The 13,284-nt window shown below is 43.2% G+C and overlaps 1 protein-coding gene across 9 annotated transcripts; it reads left to right on the forward strand.

The window, feature by feature from the left end:
• LOC111885872 (ras-related protein Rab7) lies at positions 1-2,698 on the forward strand. Of its 9 annotated transcripts, none has more exons than XR_002848243.3 (6): positions 1-1,649; positions 1,773-1,906; positions 2,013-2,093; positions 2,188-2,253; positions 2,388-2,407; positions 2,489-2,541. XR_002848243.3 is itself a non-coding variant. In XM_023882103.3 (6 exons), the coding sequence occupies exons 1-6, from the start codon at positions 1,049-1,051 to the stop codon at positions 2,541-2,543; spliced, it is 519 nt and encodes a 172-aa protein (XP_023737871.1). In that variant the 5' UTR covers positions 1-1,048; the 3' UTR covers positions 2,544-2,698. The 9 variants fall into 9 exon arrangements, 2 of the variants coding, with proteins under 2 accessions (XP_023737871.1, XP_023737872.1); XR_008224288.1 differs by lacking the exon at positions 2,489-2,541 and having other exon boundaries at positions 1-649; positions 1,149-1,202; positions 1,550-1,649; positions 2,188-2,482; XR_008224289.1 differs by lacking the exon at positions 2,489-2,541 and having other exon boundaries at positions 1-649; positions 1,153-1,202; positions 1,550-1,649; positions 2,188-2,482.
• Positions 2,699-13,284: the final 10,586 nt, after the last annotated feature.

The following is a 13,284-nucleotide window of genomic DNA, read 5'->3' on the forward strand; positions in this document are numbered from 1 at the left end:
GATTAGTGTCATCAGACATAGTTGTTTCCACGTGCTACATCTTCACCGTTTGACGTTGGCATCATCATCCCATCGGTTCATCATTTTGTGCCATTTCTCCATTCACCGCTTCATCTGCTTTTTCACCGACCTGTTCTCTGTCTCTCTTCTTCTCATCTGTCTTCTGCCACTCCTCCCCCTAAACTTCGTTGATATCCAATCTTTCTGTCTTCCTTCCTAATTTCTCCTTCTACCTTTCTTCAGTTTACCACCACTACTATTGCTCCATTATGCGTTCTGCCCCCTCTTTCTATGATGCAACTCACCACCCCCATGACCATCGCCACCCTATACGCCGTCGACCGCCACGAAAACCATCTTCTCCACCTCTTTCTTTGTCTCCTTTTGGTTTGTCTGTAAATCGTTCTTTTTTGGAGGGATTAGGATTACCAATATCTAGGTAATTTCCCATCGCTTCCGTCTTCAATTAGGAGTCGACGGTAATGATCAGGAAAGGGGAGAAGGACAGTCCTCGGTCTTCCGTTAGGGATGTAGGAAGGATTGGGTAGGAACAAAATCGATTATTGTCCAAATTCTTCCTTCTTCCTTTCACAGCAATTGGAAGCATTTAGAATTATCCATTTTCCTATTCCTTTTGGAAGATAACGAGGTATGGTCAAAGAAATCGATGTTCTTATGCGAAAATCCTAACTTATATATATCGCATGACACCTGTTTGATAAAAAGCCCTCAACGAATAAATGGTGTGACATAGTTCAACTCTTTCCTTCCCACGATTAGATTTTGCTTAGAAAAATAATTGCAACTTCCAAGGTAGTTTCAATAGTTCTAAATCACGGAGTTCGAATTTAGAATTGAAATAATCGATTTAGGTTAAGGGACTATTCGGATCCAATTTCATATGAGTGGATGTATTATTGATTACTATAGGAGAAACAACTTGATATAAATCGCGAGCTCCAAGTGCAAACTATCATAAAATCTTTGTTTTTGACAATTCGTTTGATCTAACTTCTCAACTTCCTAAATATTGGTTTTCAGATTGCGTATGTTGATGCACTCATCTCTTTTCATGTATATCTGTGTAAATTTTGCATATATTTCATTCTTGGACTTACTTACCAATTTGTTGTTTTATGTGATGCAAGGTAGGCAAGACATCGTCGATGAATCAATATCCTGTATAACTTAGATTTGTTAAGGTTTATTCCTTTTCACCATTTACCTCTATTCTCCCTTTAGTCTTTGGGTGTAACAATCAAATAGGATCCACAATCACATCTTTCATGTCTCTAAAACTCCAACAAGTTGAAAATTTAGAATACATGAAGCTCATGTGATATGTGGCATGCAAGAAGGTATTTTCAAATGTGCTTTAAATTTGATTATTGCAACTTGAAGTATTGTAATCTAACAATTATATAATCAGTTAATTTTTTATAAAGATAGTTGGGTAACTTTACATTTACATCAATCTTATATGATCAATGAAGATCACCCAAGCCAGTGTTGGGGATTATTATTGTGTGCCCTTAATGTTTAACTTTAGATATGTGAACAAGAAGTTTAGCAATCAATACAAGGCAACAATAGGAGCTGATTTCTTGACAAAAGAAGTTGAATTTGAGGATAGGTTCTTCATTCTACGGGTTAGTTGTTAATGATGCTTATTTATTGGAGATGCATGTCCTTATGAAAGCATTCTAAACCACAAGTTGGAGGACCAAATTTGTAATTTGATACGTAGTGATTGTTCTAGATCTGGGATACAGCTGGACAGGAAAGATTTCAGACCCTTGGAGTTGCTTTTTATCGTGGTGCAGATTGTTGTGTTCTTGTGTATGATGTGAATGTTCAGAAGTCATTTGATGATCTCAACAACTGGAGGGAGGAATTCCTTATTCAGGTATGCTAACAAGGGATTGGGGATAACATTTTATCCACCGAATATTATTTTGTTATGATTATTATAGTAATAATAATAATAGTTGGTTGGATAAAATGGGTTGCAGGCGAGCTCTTCAGATCCTTAAAATTTCCCGTTTGTAGTTCTTGGAAACAAAGTTGATGTGGATGGTGGCAACAGCAGAGTGGTATGTTTTTTCAGTGGGAAACAAAAATTAAAAAAAAAACTGAAATTGATTTGTGGGTTTTTATTATAATAAATCTAAAATAATGGTTATGCAGGTTTCAGAGAAAAAGGCACGGGCTTGGTGTGCCTCAAAAGGAAACATTCCATATTTTGATCCAGTTGTAAGTGAGCCGACCCGACCCTATTGTATTTTATTTTAAAGGGTAAAAAAAAACATATCTATGCAATAAAGATGTACTTTTTCCCTTTTTGGCTTCATAATCAATAACGGTTACATCTTTTTCATTAATGCCAGATCAATACTTGGACAGAATGGTAATTTCACCCGATACGATATTAGTTCATTTTTTTATTCTTATTGCAAATTTATTGGTTGATTTAATTTATAAAATGTAGGTTAACTGAGTTTGGAGGTGCAGTTCCTTATATACCAGCTGAAGATTTGGCATAGAACGGTGTAAGCTCTTGAGTTGGGACATTAATCAAAATGGTGCATGGTTTCAAATAGCAATGTCGTTTATTTGTTTGTTATCGTTTATTTCTTTGTTATGGCATCATATCTTTATTTAATCAAACTATACAAACCAATTATCGCTTCTTTTCGTAGGGATGTGTTGCTTTCTCAAAGTACAATGCTATCATTGCATGGATGTGAATCAATGATCCGTATGAGTCTAGGATAGTTTACTATTACAAATACCATTTATATAACAATTAACTATAACAGGGACCATTTATGTCTCAGTTTATCGCCACCACATTGACCATCAGACAATTTCTGCAATGCTTTGGTAAAATAAAGACCACATGAACCATTTATATTGATCATCCACGACACAATAAAGGAAAAAAAATACATCCCTTCCCAACCCATGCAAAGCATGGGTACTTTCTCTAGATTTTATAAAAAAAAGATCTATCCAACTCATTGTATAGAGGACACGTGTATATGTATATATTGGAGAAGTGGCTGACTTAAAGTTTTTATCTTAAACCCGTTGGTGCTTACAAATGACTTTTTTTTCTTTTAAGGTCATCCGTTATACCCATTACTAACCACTATAGTGGTGGGTGTTACATCATCACTACACTCCCTACCACTAACCATGAGATACCTACCACTAAACACACCACTCCATCTCATTTTTTAATTAAATTTAAATCAAAACTACATACAAATCATATAATTTTCTTAAATACTATTTTTCATTAATTTAAAATACCAAATCACATTAATTAAAATAAAAAAATAAAAAAACATTAGAAATAAAAAAAAGTAAAATTACCAAGCTTAACTAAAAAACTATCCCATATTCCCACGTTGGACTCGAACGGACTCCTTCATCGCGAGAAATAGCTCCAAATCTTCGCCTTCGAGGTCATCCGCTTTCATTTTCAAGATTTCCATATTGGTTTTTGTTTGAATCACCGATTGTGTTTCTATCACATTTTATTCTACCCGACTCAACATCTTCGCCTTCGTTTCTTGAACGTGTACATAACGATCAAATTTCTCTCCAAATTGATCCATAACTATAACACCCCGTTTATTTAATAAATAAATAGACAAATTAATAAATCAATAATAGCCCTAAAAGCGGAATAGTGTAGCAAGGAGTTAGTTTTGGGGGTTAAAAAGTTATAATTGAAAGTTTAGGGGGTTAAAATGTAATTTTCGGATTAGTTTGTAAAGTATTTTAAAGGTTGAGGGATGTTTAGCAAATTATGGGCTTATTATGAAGGGATTTTTGAAGACAGTGACTGTTTGGTAAATATTGGATTAAAGTTGAAAATATTTTATGGGGTTAGGGGCTAAAGTGTAAGTTTTGGGCTTGATTTGAAAGGAATTTCAGAGGGCAGGGTTGAAAAGGTAAAATATGGGCTGAGTTGAAAGAAAAGGGGAAGGGAGGGGCCAAAGGTGGCATTATGGGATAAGTTTGATGGGGTGGCCGGGTATACATTCTACCGAGTAACCCTAACCCTAGTTGTGAGTCCAGCTGCCACCTCCACTCTCGCAATTTCTGGCGCCGCACCACCACCTCCGTTGAAGTTATCACCGCTGTCGTGAAGGCCGAAGACCACAAGAAGCGTTGTCGTCGGCTCACTGCCAAGGAGGAGGGGGAGTCGTTTCCCGACGTGATGTTCAAAGCGTTGGGTTGCGTTCGTTGTGGCTGATGTTGTTCCTTCCTCCATTTCTCCCGCCGCTACACGGCAGTTCGCGACCGCCGACGCCATCACCAAGTGTTCGTCACGACGGGGCTGCATCCGGCCATCTCTTGCCATCAGAAAAGAAGGTCAGCACCGGTGAAGACTCAGTCGCATAAGCTCCATTGTATCGTTGTTGTTCCGCCGTTCTCCAAGCGTGTTCGTGTGGGCATGTGTTTCTCGGCTGGGAATCAAAAGAACCGCCGTCACCACCGTGAGGTGGTGTGTAACACCCATAAAATTCCAACCAATTTAAAACAATTTAAATCATTTGAAACCATTCAATTATTATAATTTGTTTTCAAAATAGTTTATACATTAGAGTTCCCAGAAATCATAATCGTCAATCGAGGAAGTGTACGGTCACGCCTTCGCCTACTCGCGGCCATCCGCTGAACCTGAAAAATAAATTGAAACTGTAAGCCCAGAAGCTTAGTGAGTTACCCCCAAAATACCAACCTCATATAACCATAATCATAATCATACCATATCAACAAATACAGAACAGCATGCATAATGAGCCTTCAGCCTGACTGGACCGCCTCGCAGGGCCTACAACCTATCCGGACCGCTCATCGGGTATGTTGGCCTACAACTCAAAGTAGGGCCACCTCAAACCAACCCCCAACCAAACAAACATGCACACATAAGTATCATACTCTAGATCATATCATGTAACAGTCAAACCGATCTAACAAATCACAAATCATTGCAACATCCCAATAACCGCGATACAGACCTAACCGGTCACTAACATAGCATCATCCTATAACCAGGACAATCATGTGCACATAGATATCATATAACACTATCATGCATATATATAACAGTCAAACTGATCTAACAGATCACAAAGCATAGCAACAATCCTAACCAGGATACCGACCTAAACCATGTCACTAACATAATATCGTCCTAATTTACCAGGACACCGATCTAACAGATCAATAAGCATATCAAAAAATACAAGTATACAATCCGAGAAAGGGCCGACCTTGGTGTCTTAGACCCTGTTGATATAGTGACGATAACTCACCTTGCAATGCTGGACTGAACCACGAAATCACACTCCCGAAACACTGCCCCAAACTCCAACACCCATAACCACCAAAGATCCAATTCATAAATACCCGCTTACCAATTATCCTCAAAAGTCAAAACGGTCAACCCTTGGTCAAAGTCAAAGTCAACTATCAAGGTCAACAGTCCATGTTGACCTCAACTCGTCGAGTACCCTCAGCTACTCGCCGAGTTCCTTACATAACTTGCCAACTCACCGAGTCACCATGCCACTCGCCGAGCCCAAGGCAATCTTCATCGGACTCGCCGAGTTGTTCATCCAACTCATCGAGTTCATGACCATCTTCATGTGACTCGCCGAGTCTACCATGCGACTCACCGAGTCCCTTCAGTCCTTCATCCATACAGATGCTTTTTAAGCCATGCTAAGGCTCCATACTACAAATCCAACTTCCCAAGGCATGCTTATCACGTAAAGTTGCAAACTTTACGTGCATGCAAGGCTCTAATGACTCAAAATGCCAAAACCAAGCTTGAAAAGGGGTTTTACGCTTAAGGAGGGGTTCATACTTGCCCAAGCTGATAGCTTTATGGATTTAGAGACCAAGGAGAGTTCAGATCTGAAGTTGCAACTTCATATCTGAGCTCATACCCACAATAGCTTCACAATATGCTAGAAAAGCCCAAAACTTTAACCAATGAGATTTAGAATGAAATGAGGTCAAGGTAACGACTTGATACCTTCCAAGAGATGCCATCTGAGGTATATATCAGATCCCCACAAGTCCTTTGCTCCTAGTCACTTTCTTTTCAAGTTCTTCTTACAAGGATACACCTTCCAAAGCTTTAAAACACAAAAATGGAGCATACTCACACGAATTAGGGTTTCTGGACTCCCAAGAGGCTGCAAAGGGACTAAGGGAGGCTAATGATCAATTAAATAGGGTGCCAACTCTGGAAATTAGGGTTTCACCCTCCAGCTCCAACTCGTCGAGTCACTCTTCCGACTCGGCGAGTTGGTCACTTAAACATGTGGCCCAAACCCGCTGCTACTCGGCAAGTCAGGCAACCAAATCGGCGAGTAGATCTTGAATTCACGAGAATTTATGAACATAAATTGGTATTTGAGAATCAAGGCGTTACAATTCTCCCCCACTTGAACTAGCGTCCTTGAAGTCTGCTGCGGTAAACATCTTTGGATCGTGCTCCAGCACTCTGTCTCCGGCTCCCACGTCCACTCGGACCCTCTCTAGTGCTCCCACTATACCCTCACCAAAGGTACCTCCTTGCCCCGTAGAACCTTCACCCTTCTCTCCAGAATGGCCATAGGCCTCTCCACAAAATCCAGGTGCTCACCGACCTGAATGCCATCCAACGTTACTACCGCCTCCTGATCCATGACACACTTTTACAAGTGCGAATCGTGAAAGGTGATGCGAATCCTAATCAGACCTTTTCATAAGGTCTATCCTTCATACCACCTTGCCAACTTGACAAAATCCTGATGGTCCAAAGTATCAGAAACCCAACTTTCCCTTTTTCTTGGAGCAAACCCTCTTCACTGACATGATATTGCATCCCTCGGTTCTCAGAATATCATACATAATCGATCCACTAATGAATACGAACACTCATGCCTGGCCCAAACAGCCTCGGGCTGGAATACCAGGCGAGCCTACGACGGCTCCAATCACCCCTAGGAGGGAATACTCTCGTATCCCTCACATGTTTGGCCCAATCAATCCCCGGGTTGGAATACCAAACATATCAAATCCAGTCCATCATAGGGTCCGGTCATCCTCAGGATAGAATACCCTAGATTAGAAAACCTCCAAGAACAAAACTCGGGTCTACTCATAACCGGAGATCCAAGGATCTATCCTTGCGTCTCATCCATTATCCTCAGATTCGTCACAACCGAGTGCAACTCCCCTAAATCTTCAATAATACATCCAACCCGAACGCGCTCCTACAATAAACATAAACAACACAATCTCTATGCCCACAACTTATGACTGGAATACCCTTACGTGGTCCTCAACATAGGTCTGGATTGCCTCTGAGCCCACAACATGAGTCTGTTATGCCCTCCCCGACCCTCAACTCATGACTGGAATGCTCCCGATAACCGATCGACACTACTGTCGTCACTTCAGTTGCCCAACACTCTGACCCTACAGATATCCACTTTCCTCCGCCACTCGAAGGGCCTAATCAATGCTCCTCTCATCAACGAACAACATAACGATAAAAAAACTACTACCACACATGATTCCCGAGTCATAAACCCACTTCAACTTTTCCTGCTACCATATGACGTTTCTCAAGCGAAGTTGAAACCTCCTTGGTCCCAACTTGTCTACCCACAAACCAAACTTCAGACACCTAACCAATTACTGAACCAAAACACACACACAACAGTAGTCCCACGTGTCTTCCCTAAAAGAAACCGACTGGCTGGACCTACTTCCACGCCCTGCCACCAACTCCTGCCAACATAATGAATGTTACATGACCCACGTCAGCCTCACATCGTACCTGGTCTTTAGTGAACCATATTCTCCTTACTTCAGGCACGCTATGGCTCTATCACGAATGAAACCAACCCAAGACACATCACAATAACTCAAACAATCATGAACATACCTACCACTACCAGTCAACCGGCACGACACTCATATCTAACCCATATCACCTCTTCTGGTTGGAATACCAATCATGTCTAATCAATTCAACTATCGAGCTGAAACTCTCAGGGTTTGTTGGCTTACCGTTTCAATCCTACCGCTCCCTTTGAGCCTCCGTGCCTATGACTTACAATCGTCCCGCACCGGGTATCTTGGCCTACTGCATAGAGCAGAACTGCCTCAACCCTATCCAAGTGCCATAAACGATCATGAGAAAGATCTAACCCGATTCCTAGAACCTAAATGACATAATATTCTAATCCCAAACCTTCCTAACACTATCAAATACCCATATGGATCCACTCTCAGTCCCCACTGGAGTATTACCCGATCCCAGAAAATGAAACCTCGGAGACATTCCGAACTGATGAGATCACCAAGACCCTTTTGAGCTCCATCCGACCACTAATAACAATTTCTGATCAACCAAAAATACACTAGAATCTTCAGCCTACTCCAACAACATGTTCAATACTTGGGGACAGACCTTCTGATTGATATAGCATACCAACCTACTCAATACCCGAACATAGATCTACAAACATATACAGAGTCTTCAGCAAGACTGGACCGCCCTACCAGGCCTTCAGTCTAACTGGACCGTTCTTCGAGCCTTCGGTTTGACTGGTACGCCCCACTGGCCTTCAGTCTATCCGGACCGCTCTAAACTATTGAGCATCTTCCTGGACCCCCTCCTGATGCTCTCTCTCATGCATCCTGTTCTCACCCACTTGGGGCTTCGAACTCCGGATCTACTATGTGGACTATATCCCCAGCCTAACCCTAGGCCTCATGCCAATCGTCCACCCTCTCAGAAATCCGTGGTCTGTTCCCTGACTCGCGTGTCTACCACATACGCTAAATAACCCGCACTCCTGTGTTGAATACACTGTTGAGCCCTGACATCTAACAAAACCCTCAGTCTATCAATCCAAAAACCCTCAGATTCGAGCACGCCCTTGACCGAATACTTGAACTGAACTCAATTCTTGACTAGAACTCCCACCTGGTTCCCCAACTTCTGCTGTCAAGCACCCAGAAGACATGATTCTTATGTTGGGGAGTTTTACCGAACCCCCAATCAACACAACCCTCAAACCAAGCAGCCACTAGGGCCTCCATTCTCCCTGACGGGTTATGAAACTTATCCCTTTTCCAAAACCTTTCTCGCTTCTGCATCTCGGGGTAACACTCCCCCACTTAGATTTGACTAAGCCTTCCTAATACATGAAAATTGGAGGATTCTCAATCCTTTTCACTTCCCAACTACTGATCCAATGATAACCAACTCTTTCCCACTAGTGCTCCATAGCTAGTTGGTTCCAAATGATCACACACTTCTAAGAACTAGATGAACGCTTCCTGAATCCCAGTGAAACCATCAGCCACTACTGCTTGAACGACCCCACACTCATATCCTAAAGACCACAAGGTAAATGCTCCAACTAATACCTCGACAACGAACCACTTCCATTGGCGTTTTTGTCCGTCAATCACGGACGGGTACTAAGACCACTGAGTCCTGACAATGTTGAATAACCATCCTGTGAAACCTTGTCCGCAGACTTCCCACGTAATACCCCTTTTCCAAAGGTGTTCCAATAAACTTTCCGCTCCCATGCTCTAGAATCAGTCTCTTCAGGGTTCGCACCCTGACTCACTTACCAGTTCAAACGTCCACAGCTGAACTGCAGCAGCTGAAACAACCTCTGCCTTAAACCAGACTACAACTACTCCCAAGACATAATCTACAATCCCAAAAGTGCAATAGATCGTACAATCAATCCTTACCGTCCGATGCAAGAGATCCAAGGCAAATCAGACTCCACACTTACTTATGCCACGTCGACCCACCTGCGCTCACCGGTGCTGAAATAATGTTGCCAACCTCTGCAACCAACTGACTCCAAGCTGGAAGACAACCTGCCCCCGGGTCACAAGCCTGCTCACTCATTCGAGCTCGAAAAACTGAGAGGGGACAAACCTTTCCCTACAAAACGACAATCCAATCCATCAACTAACCATTCCACCTCCAGCTACAAATCCCTAGCTGAACATCACCATCTCTCCCTTCCGGTGTCCCCACGTCGCACATTCCAGTCTCGAGCAAAACCCCCAAGCCTCAAATCTAGATACCCACATGCTAGCTTCTCCTGCTCAACCCACAGAAATATAACGAGTACATATCATCCTCCCAATCCCAAATAACTGCAGCCCTCTACTCATCAGAATATGCATCAATAACAAGTCCCAGTACTGGAAATCTCTACCAGCTCATCTCCTTTGCCATCGTTACAACTGTTTAAGCTGTTGCGGCAACCATCTTGAGATCGGTTGCACATCGCTCGTCGAAATACTCAACCATGGCGGTCTTAATAGACCCGACATCTCCAGAAACTGCCCTCGGACAATCTTGATCACCTACTCCCGGATGATCTCATTAACACGATCCCCTGAAAATGCTGGCCTATCATGGTTGCCCTCTCCTGATCCTAACCTGGATCCGGTCTCAAGACGTCTCGAATATTCCATACTGTAACTGGGAACCGACTCCCCAACCCAACCTGTAACGACCGAAAAATTTCAACCAATTTAAACTTTTCAAAAACAATCTGATTTCATTAAATTATTACAAAAAGGTTTTCAATACAATTCATTTAGTGTATTCCCAGAATCACATCACAACATAAACATGAGGAGCGGTACGATCACGCCTTCGCCTTGCCACGATGTAACGACCCGTTCCCGGTATGATGATTCCTTGGTATTTATTTTGAAGTTTTGTAAAGGGACTCGACGAGTTCATAGCCTGACTCGCCGAGTAGGGACGGGATTTCGAGCACGTGTTAGTTGGCGACTCGGCGAGTCCATATTCTGGACTCGGCGAGTCTGTCCGTCTGGGAGAAACCCTAAATCCCCGGGTTGCCCACTATTTAAGCCACCTTATAGCCCCCAATCTCGCCTCCTTCACCCTCAAAAGCTATGAGAAAACCCTAATTCGTTCTTGAGTGATTCTAAGTGATTTTGTGTGCTAATTGTGAAGGCTTGAAGAAGGAGAAGAAGAAAGGAGCAAGGAGAAGGATTGTAGAGCAGAGATTCAAGGGAAAGCAAGAGCTCTTTGAGGTATTCTTCAGATTTCCTTCCCTTTTATGCTTTAAAACCCTTTCTAGATCTTGTTTATGCTTTTCTAAAGCCTTATGTTGATATGGAAGCTTTCTTATGCCGAGATAACCTTAGATCTGTTCATCTAGGAGTTGTAGAGCCCAGATCTATTGCCTTTATGGAGCTATTTTGCATATTAACCCTGGATCTACCCCTTTTAAGCATCTTTTAGCCTTTATTCCCTTGTTCACGCGTTTGTACACGTAAAGTTGGAAACTTTACGTGGTAAATCAGCTTATTGGACTCAGATCTATCATTTGTATGTTTTGGATTCGAGCAGAATCGAGTGTAGAATAGTTGCATGGTGGTGACTCGGCGAGTCGGAAGAACGACTCGGCGAGTCGAGTCGCGAGTCCCCGATTTCTTCCTTTTTCGCGGTGTCGAATGGGACCAGTGAGTAGTGGAGTGGACTCAGCGAGTTTGAGGGTAGACTCAGTAATGGAGGGACTCGACGAGTTGTTCATACAACTCAACGAGTCCAAGGCAATCTTCTTAAGCTCAAGAACAACTCGTCGAGTTGTTCATATGACTCGGCGAGTCGGATGAAGATTGTCTGAGTTCTTGGATCGAATGAGTACTCGTCGAGTCGATGCCACACTCGACGAGTAGCAGCGAGTAGGGTCGAGGAGTGAGAACAGGGACTCGGCGAGTTGGCGGCCCAACTCGGCGAGTCAGGTCAACTGTGAGTTGACTTTGTCCGAGGGTTGACTTTGACCAAGGGTAAAAGAGTCATTTTACCCAGTGCAGTGTTTAGTATTTGATTGAGTGTGTTTATGGACTTGTAGCCGGGGAGATACCGGAGCAGCAGCAGTTAGCTTCCAGAGCCATACACTCAGCAGCCAGTTCACGAGGTGAGTTTCCCTTCAGTAGGAACGGGTCTACGGCCACAATGCCGGTCTGTGTAATTATCAGTAGTTCTGGTCTTTAGGTTGATGTAGTAGCTAGATTGCTTGACGTCTTTGTGATTCAAGCATATTTTTGTTATGTGTTCCGGACTTCGGTCCGATGCAGTATGCAGTATGTGTGAATATAATAGTTGTTATGTGTTATGCTATGTCATGATCAGTCAGTTCCGGACTTCGGTCCGATGCAGTTAGCTCCGGACTTCGGTCCGATGCAGTCAGTTCCGGATTTCGGTCCGATGCAGTTAGTTCCGGACTTCGGTCCGATGCAGTTAGTTCCGGACTCTGGTCCGATGCAGGGGACAAGGTCCCAGTCAGTTCCGGACTTCGGTCCGATGCAGCTAGTCCCAGACTTCGGTCTGATGCAGTGGGCAAGGCCCAGTATGTGCTTTATATGTATTGTATGGTATGTGGTAGTTTGGGGGAGCTCACTAAGCTTCGTGCTTACAGTTTTAGTTTTGGTTTCAGGTACTTCCGCTAGCAGAGGGAAGAGCTCGGGATGATGGCATCGCACACACCACAGCTTCAGCTTTTATCCTGGGAGTTGATTTAGTTCTTGATTTTATATGACATGGATATGATACAGTTTTTCCGCACAGTGTTTTATTATTATTTTGAGATACATCATGTATGGTTTTATGATATGACACTCAGATTATGGTTTTTGGTTATGTTGAAAAACGAAATTTTTGGGTTGTATTTTTGGGTCGTTTCACACGGTCTCCTGAAGAACCTGAAAAACATTAAACCACAACTGTAAGCCCGAAAGCTTAGTGAGATATCTCCAAAATACCAACCACACATACGCCCTTCCAGGCTACGACCTTCCGGTCCAAATCATAATGCCTTCCGGCCCATAACATAGTGCCTTCCGGCCCATATCATACATAGCATACATAACATAACAGAACACAAAACAGCCATGCACTTCGGGTCTACTGTGAGACTGGTCCGCCGCACCGGCCAACAGTCCACCTGGTCCACCCTCCGAGTCTAGCCATATACATCGAGTCTACAGTGTGATTGGTCCGCCCGCATCGGGCCTACAACCCACCTGGTCCACTCTCTGAGTCTATAGTATGACTGGTCCGCCCGCACCGGGCCTTCAGTCGGCCTGGTCCACTCTCCGAGCCTCGGCACGTCTGGTCCGCCCTCTTGGGGCCTACAGCCTATCCGGACCGCTCGCTGGGCCTTCGGGACAACCGGTCCGCCCTGG

The sequence above is a fragment of the Lactuca sativa genome, chromosome 5 (genome assembly GCF_002870075.4).
Source record: "Lactuca sativa cultivar Salinas chromosome 5, Lsat_Salinas_v11, whole genome shotgun sequence".
NCBI classification, from domain to species: Eukaryota; Viridiplantae; Streptophyta; class Magnoliopsida; order Asterales; family Asteraceae; genus Lactuca; species Lactuca sativa.

Bases quoted from the DNA above. Each gene is read 5' to 3' on its own strand.
- LOC111885872 (XM_023882103.3), top strand. From the start codon at position 1,049: ATGTTGATGCACTCATCTCTTTTCATGTATATCTGTGTAAATTTTGCA. The intron at 1,907-2,187 runs GTATGCTAACAA...ATGGTTATGCAG, and splicing joins GGGAGGAATTCCTTATTCAG to GTTTCAGAGAAAAAGGCACG. The intron at 2,254-2,387 runs GTAAGTGAGCCG...CATTAATGCCAG, and splicing joins TTCCATATTTTGATCCAGTT to ATCAATACTTGGACAGAATG.